Genomic DNA, 22500 nt, shown 5'->3' on the forward strand with positions numbered 1-22500 from the left:
GAAGGGTACCAAAGTGTATTGAATGCAAAATCGCACGTTGAACAAAAAAAAACCAGTGTCTTGAAGACAAATTTATGCGTTGAATTGAACTAACATGAACTCTTTGAACTGAAATATCTATTTATTGAATATTGCTACAATTGGCTTGCCATACTTAACAGCAGTTCCAAAGCCATTACCAAGAAAACCAATTGATTTTGTCAGCGATTTTAATGTAGAAGGTAAAACATGGTTTATGCATGATCATGAAGTTCGGCACATGAAACGTTCGACGTCTGAAATCAAAGCCGATCCACGGCCATGCTAAAGCCGAATTCCCGTCTAGGCCAGTTGAAAAGAACGCCTGAGCCATTCCAAATTAAAATAGCCGTTCTTAATCGATTCAAACGTCGAACTTTTCATGTATTAAGTTCGGCTCATGAAAAGTATGGCGTCTGAATCGGGCCTTATGACAGTTTAATGCAAGCTTATGTAGAATTCAAACCTTTTACATGCACCTTGAAGTCCCAAATTTGTCAGGCAAGGATATTTAATTTGGCTTAAGTGCTTTTACAAATTGGTATGTATTTCACAAGAGAAATGAAGCTTTAGATCAAATGGTTAAGCAAATGATTTGGTATTAGAGTGCTCTCACAGCAAATTACATGACGACAGAAAGCAGAAAGCTTCAGCTGTCATTTAAACTATTGTACTCAATACAAATAGTATGTTAATACCTGCATGAGATTGTTATTATTGGCGTTTAAAGAAAAGAGAGTCAAATTTTGATGAGTCTGCTCTTCAAACACTTACACTGTACGTTATAACAGAAGTGACAGTGTCTCACACTTGCAGAGTGCAGACCCCAAACTAACCGTAACTCACAGTTATTGAAAAATAAACGTTTTATTTAAAATGGGTGCTTAGACTTAAATACTGTTTACAATCGCTATTTGTAGGCAGTCTGCAGTTGTCATACACCTTAGAAATGATCAGCTTTATTATTACATGTACCAGCATTTTTTTTTTTGAGACATGTGATATTGAGTGTTCTTATCTGGATGAAATTCTTATGACATCTTTTATCTGTAAGTAGCGGTAATAATTTTTGTTTGGAAATGTGACTGAGATTATGAATTATTTTTTCCAAGAAAACTGAAACTTTTCACTATATTTATTTGTTGATTAACAGTTCAAATTGGAGGTGGGTACAGCTGGGAATTGGTTCATTAAAAGATTGCTGGGAAGTTTGGACAGAGAGTTGGTTACAGAAAGTGCTGAGGCTAGGCAAGAAGATGCCTTCTTCTTGCAACGTACAGTACATACCACTACATGTATCATCTATGGAAGAGGAGTTGGAGAAAACCCTCAGATAAAAGAAAAGGTTGGTGCAATGAAAAAATTCCTTTGAGGCATGTTTCTGTAAAAAACCTGTAATGCAGTCAAACACCTCAAAGTCTGAAAGACTTAGAAGCTGATTGTTGCTTTTAAACGAGTGATGCATATAGATATTTACAAACAACTAATTCTTGACAGTCACTGCAATAAAATAATTATAAAGCACTGTCTGAGTTACAGGCCTGTGTACGTATAGACTAGTAATGCCTAGCGATTAGCGGAAGATGATGCTGTAGTTTCATTTATCCATTGTCTCACCCAATATCTGCTTTCAGTTTAAAATTTGAAATACTGTTAAATGAGATAATTCTAAATACCTCATCACACATAATTTTTTTTTGGAAAAGTGTTGAAGACAAAGAAAGCATCTGGCAATATATTTTCAAGATTTAATCCATGAGTTCCACCACTATATATGTGTACTTTTATCATTATGACAAAATTAATTTGATAGTTAACTGAGTTACTCGATGAATCAAGAACAATGTTACAGATATAATCTCATGCAAGTACCGGTATTACATGTGGTTCCATTTATTTGGTACACCAAAATTGGTGGCTGGTGTCTTTTGTTCTCAGGATTAGGGATGTATTAGATTTGTGCTCTCTTCCTATTTTGTTAGAATATTGTCGAATGATCTTAATTTTGGAAGGGGTGATACTAATCATTATTCTCTTTAATTACTTTTAAGGATGATGGGTCAATCAATGGAGAGGTTCTAAAAACAACATTGGCAAGGATTGTTGCTTCTGGCACACTAATTGAACTAGAGACATTTACCTTGTGGCAGAAAGCAAGGTTTTGTTAAAACTTTCATTCGCTGTAATTGTTTTGATGGGAGCATACTTAATTATCAGCTTAATCTAAGGGTTTTTTTTCTTCTTTTTGGAAACAAAAAGTTTTTAGTTTTTTCTTAATGTAAATTATCAGCCTAAGTTCTGAGTTTTTTTTTTCTTTTTGAAAACAATTCTGTTGGAGAAATTTTTTTGCATCAGTTATCCTAAGGCATGTTCCATTTTTTTACGTTTGACTTCTTTCTGTAAGAACTGACTTGTATTACATGTACATAAAACCCATTTTGTTATACTGAGTCACATTTATCCAAGTATGTTGTACGCTTTAGTTTTTGTAATTGAAGTTATTTTGCAGCCATTCATTGTTATAATCTGTAATCAAAACACAAACCACTCAATTTGTCTTTGTTTAAGGCAAGAACACATTCAGCTGATTGCCATTTTATTATTGCCCGAATAATTAGAATAAAGATAGCTTTGACTTTTGTGATGTATTTGTATGTGTATACAGATTGTATTTATCATGCATATCGATGTGCATTCTTTGCAATCTTATGATTAAAATTACCAGTATTAAATGCTTCATTGTAAACCTGGTCTTTTCTTTACATAATATTTTAAAAATATGAACTTTTCATGGTTTTATGAGAAATCTGACTATAAATGAAGGTACAGTAGATCTAGTGAGGGTGAATGTGTTCTGTAGAAAGAGTAAATATTACTCTGACAAGGGGAGTAAAGTTTAAGAGGGTAAATTTTACTCTTGAAAAGGAGTGGTTTTGTACCTTTTTGTCTCACCCCAGTTTTGGAGTTAATTTAACTCTGTCAAGGGTAAATTGAACTCCATTTAAAGAGTTCAATTCACTCCAATAGAAGGATAAAATTTACTCTTGTATTGGAGTGAATTTTACACCACAGGAGGGGTAAAAAATACTGGAGTAAATTTTTACCCCAACAAAAGAGTAAAAGATATAGGAGTACATTTTACTCCAAAAACGGAGTAAGCATTACCGGAGGGAATTTTACTCCAAAAATGGAGTGGTTTTGTACCTTTCTTTTTAACTCCCTTTTTGGAGTTAAATCTACTCCTTGAAAATAACAGTGTAACGTTCGTTTTCAAGTTTAAATGCATGAATGAGTGTATTTTTTTATTAAACATTCAACAAACAGTTGCGAAAAAGAAGAGAATTGCGCATGGGGTGTGGAGTAAAATGCTTGTTAACAACGCTTCAGTCGCCGACTGAAACGGTTTCACGGTCATTTTCAAGTTCGTGAACAAACGTACCACATATCACAATTTCTAAAACAGTGAAATAAGGGAAAATTGCGAGGGAATGAAAGACATAATGAGCGAGTAAATAAACTGACAGCTTTTACGGAGGCGTGTCTGTTTACTTCAAATCAAAACTGAACTAGCAAAAACGACTCCATCAATTTAAAGATGTTTGTTTTAGTGCAACTCTTTGCCTCTCATTCTCTTCGCTTCTGCTTTAGTCTTTAATTAATTTACTGTCTTCCTCAATTTGCGTGTATTTATTGTTGTTTTATGCAAAAATCTTAGCATATTTACCTTCATGTCCTTCTTACACAGCAAAAATTGTATAGACATGAAACAATTACGTGGAAAACGACTTTGTATTTGTCAAAGTGCCATTAATTTTTAGCCTTGAGTTTTCGTGCGAAAAGTGGCTTGAAATCATTACTAATGGCACTTTTGAGCGTCAAAAGGGGGGTAGCTCTTAACTACAGAAAGACAATGGTTGCTAAGGAAGCTTTTTAGTTAAGAGCCTTACAAAAAGGTTGCATAACTTTTTCAATGGCAGTCCAATCTCGTTCCCAGAGTCATCGATCCCTTGACCAGCGGTCGGGAAAGAGAAACTCTGGTCGAATCCAAAAACGGTTTAATTTCCTGCCATTTGTCAAATTCTTAGCTAAAAGGTCGTATTTCCTCTGGATTTTTATCTGTACAAGGTTGAAGATAATCTAGAAATAAATCTTTTTACAACTTATCAGTTCCGTAACTTTTTACTCGGGCCCGTAGGGTCACGAGTTATAAAAGACGTTTGATTTCAGTTTTTTTTTTCCTGTGCAGCAAAATGCACAATAGAAAACGTGGCGGTGTTTGATTGGGCAATGCACAATAGAAAGCACGTGGCGGTGTTTTGATTGGGTAATGCACAATAGAAGCCACGTGGCGCTGTTTACATTGGTTATTTAAAGCAAACACGTAATCCAAGATCATGAAGAGCACTGTGATGCGTTGTTTCGGATTACTGAAGATCGACGTTGCGTTGGCTTAATCGATTTCTTCTTGGGGCGCTCAAAACACATACAAAGAAAGGCATAGGCTTTTCGCGGTAGACCCACACTAAAAGATGTCAAGCGTCAGCTTCGAAACAAGTCGTTCCGCGAACTGAATGAAACAAAAATATACTCGAATGTAACTGAAATGGACGCAACTATTGAAAGTGATACAAGTCAAAATACAAATTCTTTAATGAGCAGCGGGTACCTTATTGAGAACTACTCTGAAGATGACGGCGACAAAGACAATAACTCCACAAACAAATGGACGCCATATTGGGATCTTCTGAAGACAAAATAAAAACATTGGCACAGCGAACAAATGGCCTCACGCTTGTGCCATTTTCACCGCGAACAAACAGCCTCCCGCTCAGTGTACCATTGACTACGGAGATAAGTTTTTTGTCTATTGCGTGTTTTAGTTTGTTGTTGTTAAACAGTTTGTTTCTTGTAGTAGTCTAGCTTCTATCGTTTGTTCAACTAGCCATATTAGCGATCGTTGTTCACTGCCATCTTGTGGATATAGTTCTGTTCCAGTTTTACAAGATTTGATGTCATCAGTGGAGGCTGTGATCAGCTCTCTGGAAAATAAATGTTATGTAGTATGAAAGGCTGTGCAGTTATTTGATTCTCAATGGTAATAAAGACTTGATTCCAAATACAGGTCTCGATAAGCACAAGTGTGTTTACTTTAGTTGTGATTTGCGTGTGCATTGACATAGACGTGCCCGAGAACCGAGGAGAATTACAGAGAAAAGGCTGAGACGTCTATTTTATAACAGCAGAAAAAAGAGGAAACTTGCTGGAACGTATTTGGTTAACAATGTACCGAGGTCATCCACATTTCATCGTATTACTAGCCAAGGAGATCACTTGCTCGTAAACACAACTATAGGAGCTACCTCAGGTATGCGTTCAAGTGTAGGCACGTAGTATGTAACACTTTTCCGAAAGCCTTGATGAACAGGTAGATGCAAAATGATGTTTGAAACATCGAAGCATGTTCCTTAAACTTAAAAGTGTGTTTGTATTTTTAAAAATATTAGCAACACTTGTGCTATCCAGACCATTTGGAAAATGAAAGTTAAATTTAATACAGAAATCGGGAATACCCGGTACGATTTGTAAAAGAATGTTGTTGTTTTGTTTTCTCAGAAACGGAACGTATTTATTTTGAATTCAGGGTGAACTATTTACACAGTGAGATAGAGTGACCAATCAAAACAGAGGTTACAATTGGAAATCTAAACATCTTCGAGATACAAAAACAAACTTGTGAACACGTAAACCTGAAATATTGCAAATCATAATGCTGACAAACCCAAAAACGAAGGAAATGTTTCATGGATAGGACGTTTTGGATATCTGAATGATTTTGGGTTAGATTAAAGGATATATTGTTAGAAATTCCCAAGTTATCCCTTTTCGTGTTAATTACACAATTTTTTTGACTCTGACTCCGTTTACGTACAGAGGTTATTTTTCATTAGACAAGAGGTTTGGAAATAGAATTCAAATAAAAAATATTTCTCTTTGAAATGTTCAGTTTGTAAGTCGCTTTAATACTGCATTCGCTATCAAGCGCGTTGCGAGTCAACAATTAAAACAAGTGATTTTAAGAGAGGATGGGAGAGAGAGAAGAAAAAAAATTATTTACCAGCAAAGGGTCTGTCCGTATAGCAAAAAAATGTGATATCAGTCTTGAAAAAGCTGCCCTCGACCTGCGGCCTCGAGCAGCAATTTCAAGGCCTCGGCCACAGTTTTTCTCTATACGGGCCTCCCAGCTGGCAAATAACAACATATTTATTTTGACAGTTGGGTGCATGCTACTGTGGGTATTTAAATTACAACAAATGGTATATTTTAAATACTTGATTCTCGTGCTATGGATTCATTTGGCATGGCCATCCTCAAGGGACTTTGTACTTCTGAAAGTATTTTCAAGAGTTGAGATATAGTACACATCTTCGCGTGTCGCGCACGTGACAAATTTGTTTTTTTACGTGCATCAATGCACGAAAGTTTGGTCATCTTTGAAAGATGTTTATACATCTCACCTTCGTTTCTCTTTCATTTTTTTTTTTGCAAAAGATGTTTCGATGAGTCATTTCGTTTCATCTTAAACCGTTCAATTAGCGTTTCCTTTCTCAAACACTGAGCAAGAATAACCATCGATCAGTGAAAAACAATGTGCTTTTCTCAAATTTTACCTCGTGTCCATTGGTCATTTTCACCACCTGTAATGAAGATAACCTGGTCTGGGTCCGGGTATTAACTACATACACAGTCGAACATCATGAGAACCGCAATGTAAGGCCGATGTAAGAAGGACAGACTTCTCTGTTTTCTTTTCTTAGTGCTAAATTAACGATACACCATTGTACTTTTGCAGGCCCGAGTATAGGCTACTTGTAGCCTCTTTTTGTTTTGAAAATACATCAAATTTTTCACTTGCGTGACGCCAGATACTGAAATCTGTGATTGAAAAAATGTCTCTCGTTTCTGTTTTTGATTCTCCGCAGTTTAAACGTTACGAGTGATTGTGTTTATATGAATGTGTACTGTCATGACAAGGTGAACTCCAGTTGTTTTGTTGATTTCTAACCGTTTCCCCTCACGCACGCGCAGTTACTCAACGGGAACCAGAGTTTTCTGGTTCCGTTTTTGGATTCTTCCAGAGCCTCTCGTGCCTGTTCCGCTGGACAAGGGTAACGAAGGCTCTGGAAAAGAGATCGATGGCAGTCTGACATCATTTCAATCATAAGGCGCTTGCGCAACTAGTACCAGTCCTCTTCCGTGCGTTTCAGTAAAAACATGTAAAAACTTTCAGGAAAAGAAAGAAAGAACCGGTTTTCTCACCAGATGGGAACCGTCCCATCATTTTTCATAAACTGTAGCATGGAATTTCTATTTGAACAAAAAAAAATGGAACTGATATTTTAAAGAGTGTCTCAAAGGTGGGCCTTATGACCTCATAATTTTTTTGAGAAGTAATTTTTTTTAAAAAAATCGATGCTGTAAATTTTGTGTTAGAATGTTCTCATTCTTTTGCGTTAAAAAAATGTAAAAAAAAAGTTTACGCGCTGTTTATAGGCATTTTCTGTTTTGGTCACGTGATTTACCAAATATGGTTGTGAGTAGAACCAGACAAAGAAATGTTAATTAAATGGAACGCACTTGGCAAAAAAAGGATAACTGTCAGTAGAGTTACAGGGACTCGAGAAATGACTATTTGAAGCGGTCTACAGGAACGCTTTGGTATTGAAGAGCCGCCCCCTTAACAAGAAAGCAGCCTTCTTCTGAAGAAGGTCGACCAGTTAAGTAAAAATATCCTTTGAAACGAAATTTTGGAACTAACGTCAGATGTAACTTTTCCAGTTCAAACCATGCAGATGTGGAACGTCATTTTCGTGGAAGAATTGAGGCACCTAACAAAACACACATACTTGACACAATATTCAAAGGATACGACAAGCGTGTGAGACCTTACTATAGGGGTAAGTAAGAAGTCTTCTTAATCAACAACAACAACAACAACAACAACAATAATTAATATACCGTATAGCAAGCTGTACACATTTTAAAAATCTAATCGAGTGGGGAAGCTATTAAAATAAATGTATTCAAAGGTTTACTTAATAACAAGTAATGAAGTTGACTTTAATACATGTTTTAGGCGCGGCTAGCCTGATCGACATGTGAATTCCCTGTCAGGGGATTCATCTGCGGCCCTTCGGTAGAGAAAATTCGTCAAACATCACGTTTGAAGTCCCTTAGCATTCAAATATATTAATCATGGTGGCAAGCTAATGTGAGGAAAAAGAAATGACAATAGAGTGGATGTGAAATAATAGATGAATAACTACAATACAATACAAATTTTATTAGCACTCCCCAAGGAGGCTTTTCAGTACTAATAAATATGTCGCGTTAGATTAAAATTTTCATTTTGAATTTCAAGCGTAAAGTTTAGTTTTAGGCGTGCGCCACTGAGGTACGCCAGTATCTTCATTTTCTAATTCTAAAAAGTTTAGAAACAACGTTCGCAGTCAGTTTTTGTGTTTTCCATTTTTCTACTTTGGTAAGATAGTCCAACAAATGAGGAGCTACATCGCGAAACATTTTTTTTTTTAATTTTTAAATCTTTTTATTCTGGAACGTTTGACATAATTTTGGCGTACCTTCATAATATTTGTATCTCTTAAGAGTTGAGACTAAAATATTTTAAAAAGTGGGAGGTCAGGAGCTGGTGAGGGAGGCCTGTGTTACCACCTTCGTGTCAAAGTACATGTGTCAATGTTAATGTAGTCGTCTAAGGTTATAACTCGGCGTTGGTTTGATATGACGAATGGTAGAAGTTCTTTTACTTTCTTTTTTTTTTTTTTTTATTTTTAATTTTTGAAGAGGGAAGTCAACCATCAAACTCAATCTCACTTATGACGTTAAGATGTTATTAAGTAATACATCAACCATGAAAGACAGCGAATAGCTAGAAAGCCAGATCTTGGAGCGTGGATCTTCAAAACTCCGGTTGGAGATATGTATAAAGATATTGGAATGATCCACAAAGAATCCTTTAAGATCCTTAATTTTTTTAAAGTGCATCTTAAAGAAAATTTCCCTGTGTGATTATTCACAAGAAATAGAGTTCATAACAATATCGGGAGTGATTTTTTTATAAGTCATGTGAAACTACCTACTTTTATATAAAGCGTCAAACATTAAAACAGCAAATCTATTAAGACGTCATGGTTTGGGTGACGCTACAAGCGACTCCATATCTCATTGTGACGGTATAAGCCAGTTATTTTTGCTAGGTACCTATAAAGTTTTGTTTTATAATAAAAAAAATGAATGCTGCGAGGAATTCATATTAATATTATCAGTTTATGCTTTGCTTTAGAAAAAGCAGTGTTGGTTTCATTGTATGCTGTGATTGACTCTTTTCATGACATCAAAGAGGAGCAAATGGTAAGACTCGATATCTTTTTTGTAAAGAAAACATTACTGTGAATTTCCTCAGATTTTTCTCACAGATAGCGGTCATTCATCAACTTTCGACTATAAGTTCTGTAAATGGCGGTCTTAAAAGCATTGAATGACTCTATGTTTGCTAAACTTTCTGGAAGGTCATTCCACAGCTGCGCAGAGCAGTTGCAAATATCTCAAAAACAAACTCGGTGACCCCCATTTTTTATTAATTGCTGGAAACTGATCAGAAGGCCAAGATGAAACTTTCTGCAAAGTTTAAAAAGAGACAGACTGGGGCGACCATGTGCGAGTGACGACGTGCGTGTTTCACTCCCTTACTGCTTACTGAAGAAAGCAAGGGACCAAGGAAAGATCGCGTTTTTCAGCAAACCTGAGCCTGATAAATTGTTTACTGCTGGACAGTTTGTTCCTCTGTAGATTGAATATTTAGAAATTTTAAAAATGGTTTTTTCTCAGAATGAATATTTGTGTTTTTGATCATGTTTTTTTGCGATGGGATGGGATTGTTCCAATCTCTGAGGCAGCTTTCGGAGTTAATTACTCCGCTGCCATTTATTACAATGTGTAAAAAACTGTTGTGTAATGTTTGTTATGTGTTGTTTCTCTTGTGGCCTCAGTTGTCACCACATCTTAATTTATGTGTAGCTGCAACGCGAGTTACTGTATACACAACTAGCTTGAAATGTCCCATTCGAGAAGGAATATATAAATTTTAAATTACTCTGTTTAAATGTCCGAGGGATTCGTTCTAGAGCAAAGAGGAAAGCTCTGTTCACATGGCTTGATGAACGGAAGTACGATATCATTTTCCTTCAAGAAACTTATAGCACTTTAGATGTTGAAGATATCTGGAAGACGCATGATGGCAAGGCAAGCTTCAGTTTGCACATGGTTCTAATCACAGTTGTGGGTGATGATTCTGGTGAGAAGTGACCTTGATTTTAGCATTAAATCTGTTAATTTGGATAGCGAAGGCCGTTCAATGATAATGGAAGCTGACGTACAAGGCTCGTTGTTCATGTTTGTTAATATTTATGCTCCCAACAAGGTGCAAGACCAATGCCAACTTTTTGACAATTTAAGTAAGAAAATTGAGGACTTCGTTGGAAACAATATAGGATAATTCTCGAGTGGGGGGGGGAGGGGTCACTTTAATGTCACATTTTGACTCTGACCTCGATTGTTCTGGCGGCAAGCCATTTACAAAAGACTCTGTTAAACGAATACAAGATTTATGTCACGATTTTGACTTATTAGATATTTGGCGAATTCGAAATCCGGAATCTAGACGTTTAACGTGGAGGCAAAAAACCCCTTTCATTCAAAGAAGACTTGACTACTGGTTAATCAGCGATGCGTGTCAGGATGATATCGAGAAATCTGATATTATTCCTTCGATCAATTCTGACCACTCGGCAATTTTTCTTCATTTTAATAGTTTAGACAAACAGGAGCATGGGCCCTCTTTTTGGAAATTTAATGCTAGTGTAATCGATGACGAACATTTTGTTATATTGATAAATGAAAGTGTTCCTGTGTGGTTAAATGAATTCGATGAAGTTACAGATAAAAGACTGTTGTGGGATTTAATCAAGTACAGGATTAGACAAGTTTCAATGAAATACATTTTACAACAATATCACACGTTGTGTCGTAAATAATGGTTTTTCTACTCAGCCCTTTACAGTTGAAAGGGGAGTGAGACAAGGGGAGCCCCTCTCAGCTGCCTACTTGTTCGTCATAGTGTTAGAAATTCTCTGTATTCGTATGCGTAATTGTAAGGATATCCATGGTATTACGGTAGGCAACGAAGAGATCACATTAAAACTGAAGCCTTTTTGCAGATGACCTAACTGGATTTTTGAAAGATGACTTTTCGCTTATAAACTTTCTTAAGCTTATAGGAGATTACGGAAGTTGTTCAGGCCTGAAGATTAACAACGAAAAATCAGAAATAATGCTATTAGGTAATCGTGCCTATACTTTGCAACAAGACTACACCGTCACAGGCACTGACTTAAAAATTAAAAAGGTTGTTAAAATCTTGGGTGTGCACTTCACCTATGACCTTCGAGCCAAACAAAAATTAAATGTTGAAGAATTAATTACTTCAATTCAACAAAAATTACTAATTTGGAGGTGGAGGGATCTGACTATTATCGGGAGAATTCAAATTGTCAAAACCTTTATTATTCCTATTGTGCCAGCTTGATATCAGTAAATAAGGAATTTGTGAAAGACGTGAACAAAATTATCTTCGATTTTATCTGGAGGGGGAAGGATAAAGTCAAACGTTCTACTCTTATCAGCGACATCGAAGATGTCGTCATTCTAAGAATTTCTGGGCTGAGGTTATAAAATGGCTTGAAAATCAAGGAGTTAAGACAGAACATCTTTCTGACAACGATACACTGTTTGCCATCTTGAGGTGCGAGGACGAGTTATTTGTACTTTGATAACTGCTAAACAGTATTTGTATTCTTGAAGACGGAACAAATCTCTCCCTTCGATTTAAAGGGTTTAGGTTCAAAATTAAAATGATACACCAGCTTGAGACAATGATCGCAAAATCAAAGAATGAATTGAAAGCCCACAATATGAAATAGGGCAAGTACAAAAACAAATTAGATTGATATAGAATCTCGTGTTGCCGCAGCACTGGGCTTGTATCTTATCTAAAAGCAGAAAAGAGTTATAAGAGGAACTGAGGTATGTGTGTATGTGAATGAATGATGTATTGTGTCTGTTTGTTTATGAAGTGTGTCTTTATAAAAAAAATGTAAGTAGTTTTAAATCAATAAAAATCAATAAAATACAGGAAAAAAAAGTTTAAAAAAATTCTGTACAGTGGATCAGAGTCACCTTAAATCTTTGATGTTTTTACAAGGTGGCTCTGGTTCTGCTGTGAAGAATTTTTTTAAACTTTTCTGAAATTTAAATCTTGGCCTTCTGATCACTTTCGAGCAATAAAAAATGGGGGTCACCCAGTTTTTTTTTTTAATATGAGCAACTAATGCCATGATATAGGGTGTCTTTGCTGGGATTTCCCGTTGCCAAGGTAAGATATTACGTCACAATAATGACCGCATCTATTTCAGCAGTAATCGGTGTTTCATGGGGTACCAAAGCATTGCTGTTATGAGATACAGTGTGTTGTGCCAATATTTCCAAAGGGAGTGTCTCTTCAAAGTGTTGAAACTAGTTGGAGCCACCTTAAAGCGGACTCTTACCTTGGGAACTAACACGATACAAATTCTGAGTGTTGTCTAATACACACAAACTGATCGATGTTTTTGTTGGTGCATATTGGACATGTGTCAGTGCAAATACTTTTAATTAAGTGTTATATAATTTCCTTTCTACTCAATAATGATCATAGATCCCCTATGATTTCTTTTTGAGACTAGAATGTGGAAATTTCCTTGGCTTTTAGACCTGGTTCTCGATTTGCAAAACTTCCAAAAACTATTTGATAAACATAGATCCACTTGTGCTTTGTTTAATAAGTGTGTCTTTCCTCACCGAAAACGTTTTTCGTTATTAAAATGGATAGCAATTAGTGTCAGGTAAATTAGGCATGAAAAGTTCATAGCTATCTGGTTTTCATTACGGTTTAGTCAAAATCGAAACATGGTAGTCGATGGTTTCATGCCTTTTCAATGATATGCTAATTCTTTCACATGATTGAGCTTTAAGAGTACGAATAGTGCGCACCACACCTTTGTGTCCTCTACCACAGCCGAATAATGACATAAACCAGATGACGGGGGCTTGACGATTTTTGAATATCAAAGAAGAGAGTGCGCTTGAAAAAAAAAAACGGCTTTGAACAGTTCGCCGTCAAAGCAGATCTCAACAGAAAACGATTTTGACTGGGTTGTGACAATAGCATACTCATCACTAGTCCGTTGGGCCACTTTTCTCTTGCTGTGACTTTATTCCCTGTTGCAATACCAATGTATCCTTTGCAGGAATACCAAGTTGAGGTAATGTTGAAGGAGAACTGGGACGATCCCAGACTCGCTTACGGCAACGCATCATGGTTTGTTCGTTTGAAGGGTGACACACTTGCCAAAGTGTGGTATCCAGATACCTTTATAGAAAACGCAAGAAAACATGATGTCGATGACAAAACAAGAACGGCTTACCTCTTTGGAGATGGAACAATTTTTCTCTCGGAGTGGTAGGTCCCTTTGCATTATATTCCTTCACATTGTGTCCTGGTCTTAAATTAAACTTACCTTCAAGATAACTTCCAACATTAGACTAGTCTTTGGATTGGCCTACGGTATTGCATGGAATTCCATTTTATTATCTCTTAGGAAACAACTTGATATTTCGATCCATATCAAAATCGCCGAACAAGGTTGTTTCAACACTGCAAACACTGAGACGTGGGGCCATCATAATCAATGAGACCACTTTCGCGTTAAGACTTTCCGTATAGAAAGTTATATTATGGATAAATACGGAACTTCCTTCGATGCTATGAAAGCAAACACTGAAAGTGGTCTTTACAATACAATATCGCTGCATTGCTTTTGTCTCTCTTTGAACCCTTGCAGTGATGTCTCAAGGCGGTGCCAACAAGATGGCAACCGTGTTTTAGCTGCACCTCACCTCAAACAATAGAGAGCTTTGGATTCCAGGCCACGAGAACGACTACGAGTACGAAATTTTCTCACAGAACAATTGTGAGCGCGCGCAATCCAGCGTCATTTTGTCGTCTTGTCAAAACAAGTCACCATCACGGTAACAGTTTTGGCCTTTTCGATCAGGAAAAGACTCAGTTACCAGCAATGAGAATAACTGAGCAACCTATGCTGCTAACAAAGGGTAAGATGAATCGTCCGGGCTATACATTTTCTAAGTATTTTCGCTTAAAACCAGCAGTCAAACCTCGTACTCGTTCTCGTCCTCGCACTAGAACCTAAAGGTCCCTAGTAAATTCTATGACTAGTCTTTTGTTGAGACCATTGATTGTATCCATCTGTTTACGCCAAAATGAAATGAGCCCTCGTTGTTTCTGTTCGCTATTTGTTGGTCTGCAGTATGAGCTCTTTCTTTGAAATCCAGACACATATATTCCGGTCATTTTAGGGTATTTTCAATGCTATCTTCTCCGCCGGTTTCTTTAAGGATCAAAGCTACCTTGACAAGTCACATGGATTTTCACCGATACCCCATGGATGTTCAGACCTTGATACTGCAAATATCTGGATGTATGTATAGAAATGTGTGTAATCTATGTCAAACCACTCTCCAGGTATAGAAGCCGTGATTCTTTCCAATTATTCCTTTTAATGTAAATTGCCACAATTTCGTAACATATTGCAGACATAAAAGAAATGTATTTTTTCGAAGTACGATTTATAGACATGAGGGAGAGGTTACCCCAACGTATAGGTGGACAATTTAAGCAATTGTCTCTTGTAGTCACTTCAGGTGGCTCCAACCGGATTCGAACCCATAAACTGCTCTGCGATGCTGGTGCAATGCTCTACCAACTAAGCTATGATCATGAAGCCACACAGGCCAATTTGTTGGGCTCATGTGTTCCCCTGAAAGGACTCGATGAATGAAATAAATGTATGTTTTTGAAGTGGGTGGGAGCCACCTGAAGTTTTCAGGTGTCTATAATCAGAGACAATTGCTTAAGTAATGCAAAACCAAGGGAATTCGCTAATTACTTTCGACACTCAATTGAAAACCGCTCTAAATGCGTTGGAGCCACGTGAATTTTTTAGGTCTTTAATTAGAGAGCATTGCTTAAATTGTCCATCTAAGTACGACAGCCACTTTTCCCTTACATCTTGCAGACAGCTATGATGACACTCAAGTGAAGTATGGATGGTCAAGCGTCTCACTAAAGGAAAAGGATATGACGGAATTTTATGTGGATAAAGAGAATCTCTTTTTGAAGCCAATGTCATTCATAACAGGTGAGGGTAATTTACAGAGCTGTTGTTTGTTGTTTCACGTAGATCTAAGCGCATTCAAAATTTGTTGAAAGCGGAGGTGATCTCCTTAGACCCTGCTTGCCCATAGATCAATGCATTACGTGTGACTTTATTTTTGTTAATTTGACACGGTACACTATGACAAAACTCTAAAATTTCAAGAATGCAAGAATAAAGATTACATAAGAAAGTTGTGGCTTTCCATACCCATACATTCTTTGTAAAAATTCGAATCTTCAAAAGATCATTGCTCATGGATTTTGTGGTATATCGGGTTCAAATTTTCAAAGATAGCTTGTTATACAATGCACTTTAAATATTCAGCAGTTTATTTGCGGCTGACTGATTGGAAAGCGATAGCCTTGTGCTAATGAGGCAAAAATGTGGAAAAAGATTCCCATATAGAGCTAGTCCCACTCTTGAATGGAAGTCCATTTTTCGTTTGCATTTTGCTTATGCTCTACTGTAATAGTGGATTTTCTTGTAAGTGCAACGCTCGACTCAACCAGGGAAGTAAGTAGGACCTGGCTTGTTATCTTCTAGCTGGGTCACATTTTCACACACTTACTTGCTTGAAAGGCTAACTTGCCCACAAGAAATTAAGAAATAAAATTCCCGACATCATCATCCTCGTCTTCATCTTCATCTTCGTCGTCGTCGTCGTCATCCAATCTTGTTCCCAGGGTCTCTCTTCTCTGAACGACAATTGAGGCAGAGAAGAGAGACCCTGGGAACAAGGTGTGTCGTCATCATCATCGTCATCGTCTACGACATCATCATCACAATCATAAGGGAAAAACGAGTGACGTTATCATGACAATCATAACTGTCCTCATCATTAAAATTACCATTGCACTATAATTGTTTTTTGTTATCGCCTTCATCCGACCATCATCGTCATTACCATCATTCCTTTTTATGACTTTGTGCCTTCGAAACTTTCTTTGATAGCACCACTTAAACAGGAAATCAAATTTTCAAATTTAAAAAATTCGGTTCCTGAATTCAGACGCCCACTTGTATCTACAGGAACTCACACAGCAGCTGTTGCTGAATTCCGAATAAGGCGACGTCTTCAACATTACATCTTCGGTTTTTATTTACCATGCTTAACTTGCACTTGTGCTTCGTGGATCCAGTTCTGGATGGATGGCAAGGATATAGCTGGCCGTGCCAGCGTGGGAACAGCAACAGTGTTGTCAGAGATCTTTCTGCTCCAATATAGCAACCACGAAATGCCAAAAGTCAGCTATTTGAATGCAGCTGAACTCTTTGTCGTTGCATCGTTTGCGTTTATCTCTTTGGCACTTGTCGAATCGGCGGTTGTCTACAAGGTCAGCTCTGTTACTTTAAAGCGCAATGTGGCAGACTGCAGGAAAAAAGCCCATAAGGTACGTACAAGAAACAATCAGCAGAAAATTCCTGAATTAGACAAAGACTGAGTTTTTATAGAAAGGGATATAACTGCATGACCCATTCTTTGAAGATCGTACCAGGGCATTTTAGTTCTTCGTTATTTCAAAAATTAAACAGGGTCACCAAATCGCAATTTTTGCACAGAAGGTCTTTTCTCAGTTTCATCTTTGCGCTGTACTTAGCTTTGAAGAGGAACAGAAGAAGGCACTTTTTTTACTATTGAAGACGCACTTTACTGATTTCTTGCAAGAAAAACGTTAACGATCGGGGCCTATAAAATGTTTACTCGCATTATATGTACGAAATCGTTACCTAAAGCCCTTTAAGCCCTATATCCACACTAAAATTATCCTTAATGATGTCTGTACATTCATTGCAAAAGTAATTGGGAGAATTTGTTGAAGGATCAAACTGTTTTCTCGCTATTAATAAGTTTGTAAATTCTTGAAACCTTTCCTGTTCATTTTGTATAAATAAATAGTGAGGAGAAAATTAATGTTTATCTCCCTTGAGATTTAAAAGGTTAATTTGTATTTTTGTCACTGAAGTAGTTCAAGATCTCTATTTTAAAAGGTCCTGCAATCCTTTTTCAGCAACATTCCAGTTCGTCGCGAGGCAAGATACCAAACAATAAATTATTCCCTTCGGCTGAAGTGACATCAAAATCTGGTATTTCAAACAGTGTGGAGGCAGACGCTGCATTGAATCAGCAAGTACACGTGGAATGCACTAACCACTGTCTTCCTGAAGAGGAAGTAGCCACACCCTTTCCGAGGAACTTGGGGTCCGTGATAGATCAAGGAGCACGTTTCACGTTTCCTCTGATTTACATCACATTCACCGCTGTCTATTTTTCCCTTGGTCTCGCTTAACCAAGAAATAAATGCAATCAACAGTTGTCCGTTGAGTACATAGACATGTACACATTTATCAAGTATGACATTCAAAGTGTATCAAGTAGTGACCATGTATAGCCAAGTATACATATATGTAATTTATTTTGTGTATTCCATGTGAGTAGTTAAATCTTTTCACGAGTTCGGATTGGGTAACTTGGGGGTGATAAGAGAAGTAGAATTTATCTCCAATGGACCATTAAATATTTACATCACGATTGTCGAAAAATGGAGGAGAAGACGAAAAAGATGACGATGTTGATAATGATGACGACGACAACGACGATAATGATGCTGCTGACGAAAGTGGCTGTGCGCATAAGGGGTCTCTGGCAGACCGACAATGTCTGAACGCGGAGCATTGGCAACTGAAGGTGTTCATAGAAAATTGTAACACTTGTCAAGAATAGGAAACATTAAAGTGCATTTGTGAAATCCTAGGAGTTGCCTACAATAATGGGGGGACAGAATTATCAAAGAGGACTATAAATGTAGCTCATTGAGAATGGTACATTGTGTCTGGGGGAAATAGTGATGTTGTATTAATTTCTTTTACTCAGCTTCCTAAAATACTGTTGTACTTCCTTCACTGTAGAGGAGAAAACGTTATCGTGCTGAAAGTCTGCGGGTGTGACGCAGCTATAAAAATTACAATCATTTAGAAAATTTCTCAGGATATCATATAGTGGGAGGCGCGGTGGCCTCACGGTTAGTGCGCTGGAATCCGGAGCGAGTGGATGGTCCGGGTTCGGCTCCTGGCCAGGGACATTGTGTTGTCTTCTTTGGCGGGCTACTTTACTCTCACGGTACCTCTCTCCACCCAGGTGTATAAATGGATACCGACAAATTTAATGCTGGGGGTAGCCCTGCGATGGACTAGCATCCCATCGAGGGGGGAGTAGAAATAGCACCAGTCGCATCATGTTACGGAAACGGGGGATAGGTTCCAGTGTGTTGGGCCATTGACTCGTAAGCAGTCATATATATAGCGAAAATAACTGACGTGTACACCCCTTTTTGGGAAAGTTGGAAACCCACCCCCCCCCCCCTCCCTCTCTTAATCTTTCGATCTTACCCACTCCCCTCCCCTCCCCTGAAATTTCCCTTTATTTTTTTATCGCCAAGAATTAGTTTTTCAGTTAACAACATAGAATGAGGGAGGGAGGAGTATTGCAATGAAAAATTGTGGCGTAAAGATAATTTTTCCTCATTATATACTCAACAGAATATCGGGTTTTGATTGGTCAATGACGAATGCGTAAATATATTATTCAGTGCAATACGGAAGTTGAGTATATTGAGTGTTTTCACTCAGGTGATAAGTAACCTTGTTTTCCCACCGAAACAAAAGAAAACGTTTCCATGACAATAGAGCTCAATTCCCAGAGGATTAGTTAGGGACACCAACATGGTCGCCGTTTCTAAAGAAGCCCTCCGTGACGCCACGTGAAAACACTCTATAGTATATCGTATGGAGTATATAATAAATAGAAAATCTTATGAACTTCCTCGTGCTATTCGTGATTTTTGGTCACTCGTGGTGTTTTTCACGCAATGCACGCGCGCTCGTACGATTTCCTATATTAATTGTAGTCTTTCCTTTCCAATAATTATGTCAACTTCTTCTTTTGCTTGTGGTAGCCATGAGAACTAATAATCATACTTTCCTGAAAGCCCTGCAGCTCAGCTTTGCGTTCCTTTTTATAATGAATACCGTCTCCAGCAAGAGGGAAATCAAGTACTTGTAACCGATACTTTCAGCCCAACCAAACGTTCAAGTGCAGAGGGAGCAATAAACCAACTCAAGCTGTTTATCCCTACTGTGCAAAGATTGTGAAAACGTATACATCATCAAACTAAACTCCAGTTCATTACATGTTTACAAAAGACACAAGAACTTCTTTGCAAAAAGGAAAACTTTGCTTTGTTGGGACGTGCATGCTTGTAAACCAACCACGTAAAGAATTGCGTGAAAACTTCAAAGAATTATCATCACCAAACGAAATTGTGCCCACTATCCTTTAAATCGTGACGACGGCCGATCTTACCTCAAACATATAACATCAGTGCCCTCAAGGTAGGGACACACGTGAATTTGAATGGCATTTTAGGAGCTCTAGAGAAAATATAAAAGAAAGAAAATTATATTTGGAACACCAACAGTCAGTTCGGCGCCCAACCCAAGAGTACAGCCGGTTGGTAGGGGACTGTTTGGGTGTCCATATATCAATTGTTAACTTCAAATTCTAATTTTTAAACTACATCAAATCTGAACTATTTCTTATTTCTACATTCAAATTTTACTACTCTTTTGAGAAAAACTATCTCCTCCCAAACATACCTAAAAATCACTAAAAAATTTACAAAACACCCCAATACATTGATTTGTGTTCCGAGCTTATGGTTTTTGTATTGCTTGAAACGCGAACGAGATATTTGAATTAACCGATTTTAAGCGGCGTCAGAACGGCTTTCAGGTTTACCCTCGCCTTAAAACGAACTTTTCCAAGAAATCCGAGAGGTAACCGACATCAACCGACATCCGACATCAATCGATCGATCGGTAACCGACATCAATCGATCGATTTCGGCTTATTAGCATATTTTTCTTTGCTAGAGGTCTAATCAACCTCATCAATCCCGAGATTAAATAAAGCTTCATTCATTCATTCATCAAGCTAATAGACCTCGTGAAATCCACGGGTCTTAAAGGTCTCCAAGAATGAGAAATGAAAGTAGTCATTTTATGACATTATAGGATGAAAACAAGCTTAGCACATAAACGAGGCACAGCCTCATACTGGCCAAGAAAGAGTTCAAAAACTCTTATATAAATTAAAGCTGTCTGCATAACGAGGGTTTTAGAACTTCCTCATGCCATCTTAGTCCTGTATATGAACCTCTCCCGCGAGCTGAGTCTAATTTTAAACTATTTGGAAGTGAATGTGACTATCGACATAATGATGTAATTTCATGACACCCAAAAAGTAGAAGATAATGCTGCAATAAAAGGCTAACACTGCAGAACAACATAGAAGAAATATACAAAAGCCAAAGAACTGCATGGATGGACAAAAATGAGAAAGATTTAAACGGATTGCATCAGGGTAATATTGGAAAACGTTCGCCCACGTTTTGAAAATAGTCTTGCTTGCGTTGCAACGACAATTTTATAGTGAAAAGAATTCATGTTACCATTTGAATTGGAAACGCGTGATCACTCAAAGATCTCCAGAGACTGAAAACGTCATTATATCGAGCCCCTATCCCCCTTGTTCATTCCATTTTAATTTTTTTGCAAAGTTATGTTACTATTAGGGTCCCAAAAAGACTCAAAACGGTATACATTGATTGATCTATAAGTACAAAAATTGTTCATCCGTTCAGTCCTTGCGGAGTTAAACTAACTCCACGAAAGTAATTCCCAACATAGAGGTGCTTAACTCTTCTTGGAGAGTTACATTCATTCCAAGATTACTCGCCAATGGGGGTTATACTAACTCCTTTAAATGGCCCCAAAACAGGAGTTTATTTAACTCCCCTCGCAGTGTTAAGCAGGAATGTTAATTCCACAGAAGAATTCAACTTTACCCCAGGGCCCGGTTGTTCAAAAGCCGATTAACGCTAATCCCAGATTAAAAATTTAACCGAGGAGTTTATTCAGTTCTCTACTCCCAAAGGTTGTTCAACGCTGATATTCGGGAAAAATTTACACTAGAAGAAGTCAATCTTGAAAAACAAAATAACCGAAAGAAACTGTCACCAAAAAGTTGAAAACATAATACAATAGTTTACGCTAATCCTGGGTTAAGTTAATCAGCTTTCGAACAACCGGGCCCAGAGGAGTTGGTTGTGTAGAGTTAAAATAACCCCTAAAACTTAACTCCTATTTTAGCCTTAATTTAACTCCCCTACTGGATAGAACAACTTTTTGGGGGATCAAAAGAACTCCTTTTTTGAGTTAAATTAATTCCGAATAATGCAACTCCACCTTGAGAAGTCATTTCAATCCCAATGCCGGAATTAAAGTAAATCTGAAATTACTAGCGGCACAGCGTCTCTTGACATTTCTTCTCTGCCTTCTTCGTCCCTACAACTCCAAGAGAATAAGAATTTGAGCTCGATGCAAGAACCTTCTGTTTACAGGCGTTATCTTCTATTTTCGCACCCTTTTTCAAGAGTTGCGTCAAGGAATAGACCATTTTAAAATTGTAGCTAAGCTACCTGGCCTAAGAATGGAAGCGAGGCTGCCGGTGACCCCGTTTTGATACAAACCTTTGTGCTTTTCTAATGTTAATTTAGAATAATTTGAATCACAACAACACAATTTAGATGATAAAAGCAGTGAGATCTGTATCAATTCAAGGTCACCGACAGCCTCGCAGCCATTCATAGGCTAGGTCACTGAGCAAACAACTGAAAAATGGTCTATTGCGCTTATGGAAAACGTAATCGCAAACACAATCGCAAAAAATGACAGTGTTTGCGATCGAGCCATCGGAAACTGTTTGCGAATGTTTGCAACGATGTTACGTGTATATGGAAACCAGACTTTGGCAAGACAACAAAGTAACGTCAACTACAACGTCACTTCAAAATACAACTTAGCACTATAGCGTATGTATTTTGCGATTATTCCATTTTTTTTTTCTTTATCTTGAAAAATAGGGGCGAACTATCTTATAACTGGATTAATAGGAACGGTTCTAAAGTAAAGATAAAAATCGAACGATTTCTTGTTGTATGCTTACGCTATCGTC

General features: G+C 37.5%; 1 protein-coding gene and 2 long non-coding RNA genes across 3 annotated transcripts in view; 2 read left to right on the forward strand and 1 right to left on the reverse strand.

Annotated features, from left to right (window-relative positions):
• The window catches only part of LOC138023864 (uncharacterized), a 7218-nt gene extending 4131 nt beyond the window's left edge, over window positions 1-3087 (forward strand). Inside the window, exons 2-3 of the long non-coding RNA XR_011126807.1 lie at window positions 1172-1363; window positions 2070-3087. This is a non-coding gene — a long non-coding RNA (uncharacterized lncRNA). The remainder of the gene's footprint in view (window positions 1-1171; window positions 1364-2069) is intronic.
• LOC138024198 (gamma-aminobutyric acid receptor subunit alpha-5-like) overlaps window positions 1-18754 on the forward strand; it is a 26566-nt gene extending 7812 nt beyond the window's left edge. Inside the window, exons 3-9 of the mRNA XM_068871310.1 lie at window positions 7855-7973; window positions 9380-9447; window positions 13440-13651; window positions 14608-14690; window positions 15288-15410; window positions 16458-16819; window positions 17438-18754. Coding sequence (XP_068727411.1) covers window positions 9445-9447; window positions 13440-13651; window positions 14608-14690; window positions 15288-15410; window positions 16458-16819; window positions 17438-17716 — 1062 coding nt within the window. The 5' untranslated portion in view covers window positions 7855-7973; window positions 9380-9444 and the 3' untranslated portion in view covers window positions 17717-18754. The remainder of the gene's footprint in view (window positions 1-7854; window positions 7974-9379; window positions 9448-13439; window positions 13652-14607; window positions 14691-15287; window positions 15411-16457; window positions 16820-17437) is intronic.
• Window positions 18755-18841: 87 nt separating this feature from the next.
• LOC138024200 (uncharacterized) overlaps window positions 18842-22500 on the reverse strand; it is a 7515-nt gene continuing 3856 nt past the window's right edge. Inside the window, exons 3-5 of the long non-coding RNA XR_011126924.1 lie at window positions 21732-21830; window positions 19789-19856; window positions 18842-19560 (exon numbers count right to left, since the gene is read on the reverse strand). This is a non-coding gene — a long non-coding RNA (uncharacterized lncRNA). The remainder of the gene's footprint in view (window positions 19561-19788; window positions 19857-21731; window positions 21831-22500) is intronic.

The sequence above is a fragment of the Montipora capricornis genome, chromosome 11, assembly GCF_036669925.1.
Source record: "Montipora capricornis isolate CH-2021 chromosome 11, ASM3666992v2, whole genome shotgun sequence".
Lineage (NCBI taxonomy): Eukaryota > Metazoa > Cnidaria > Anthozoa > Scleractinia > Acroporidae > Montipora > Montipora capricornis.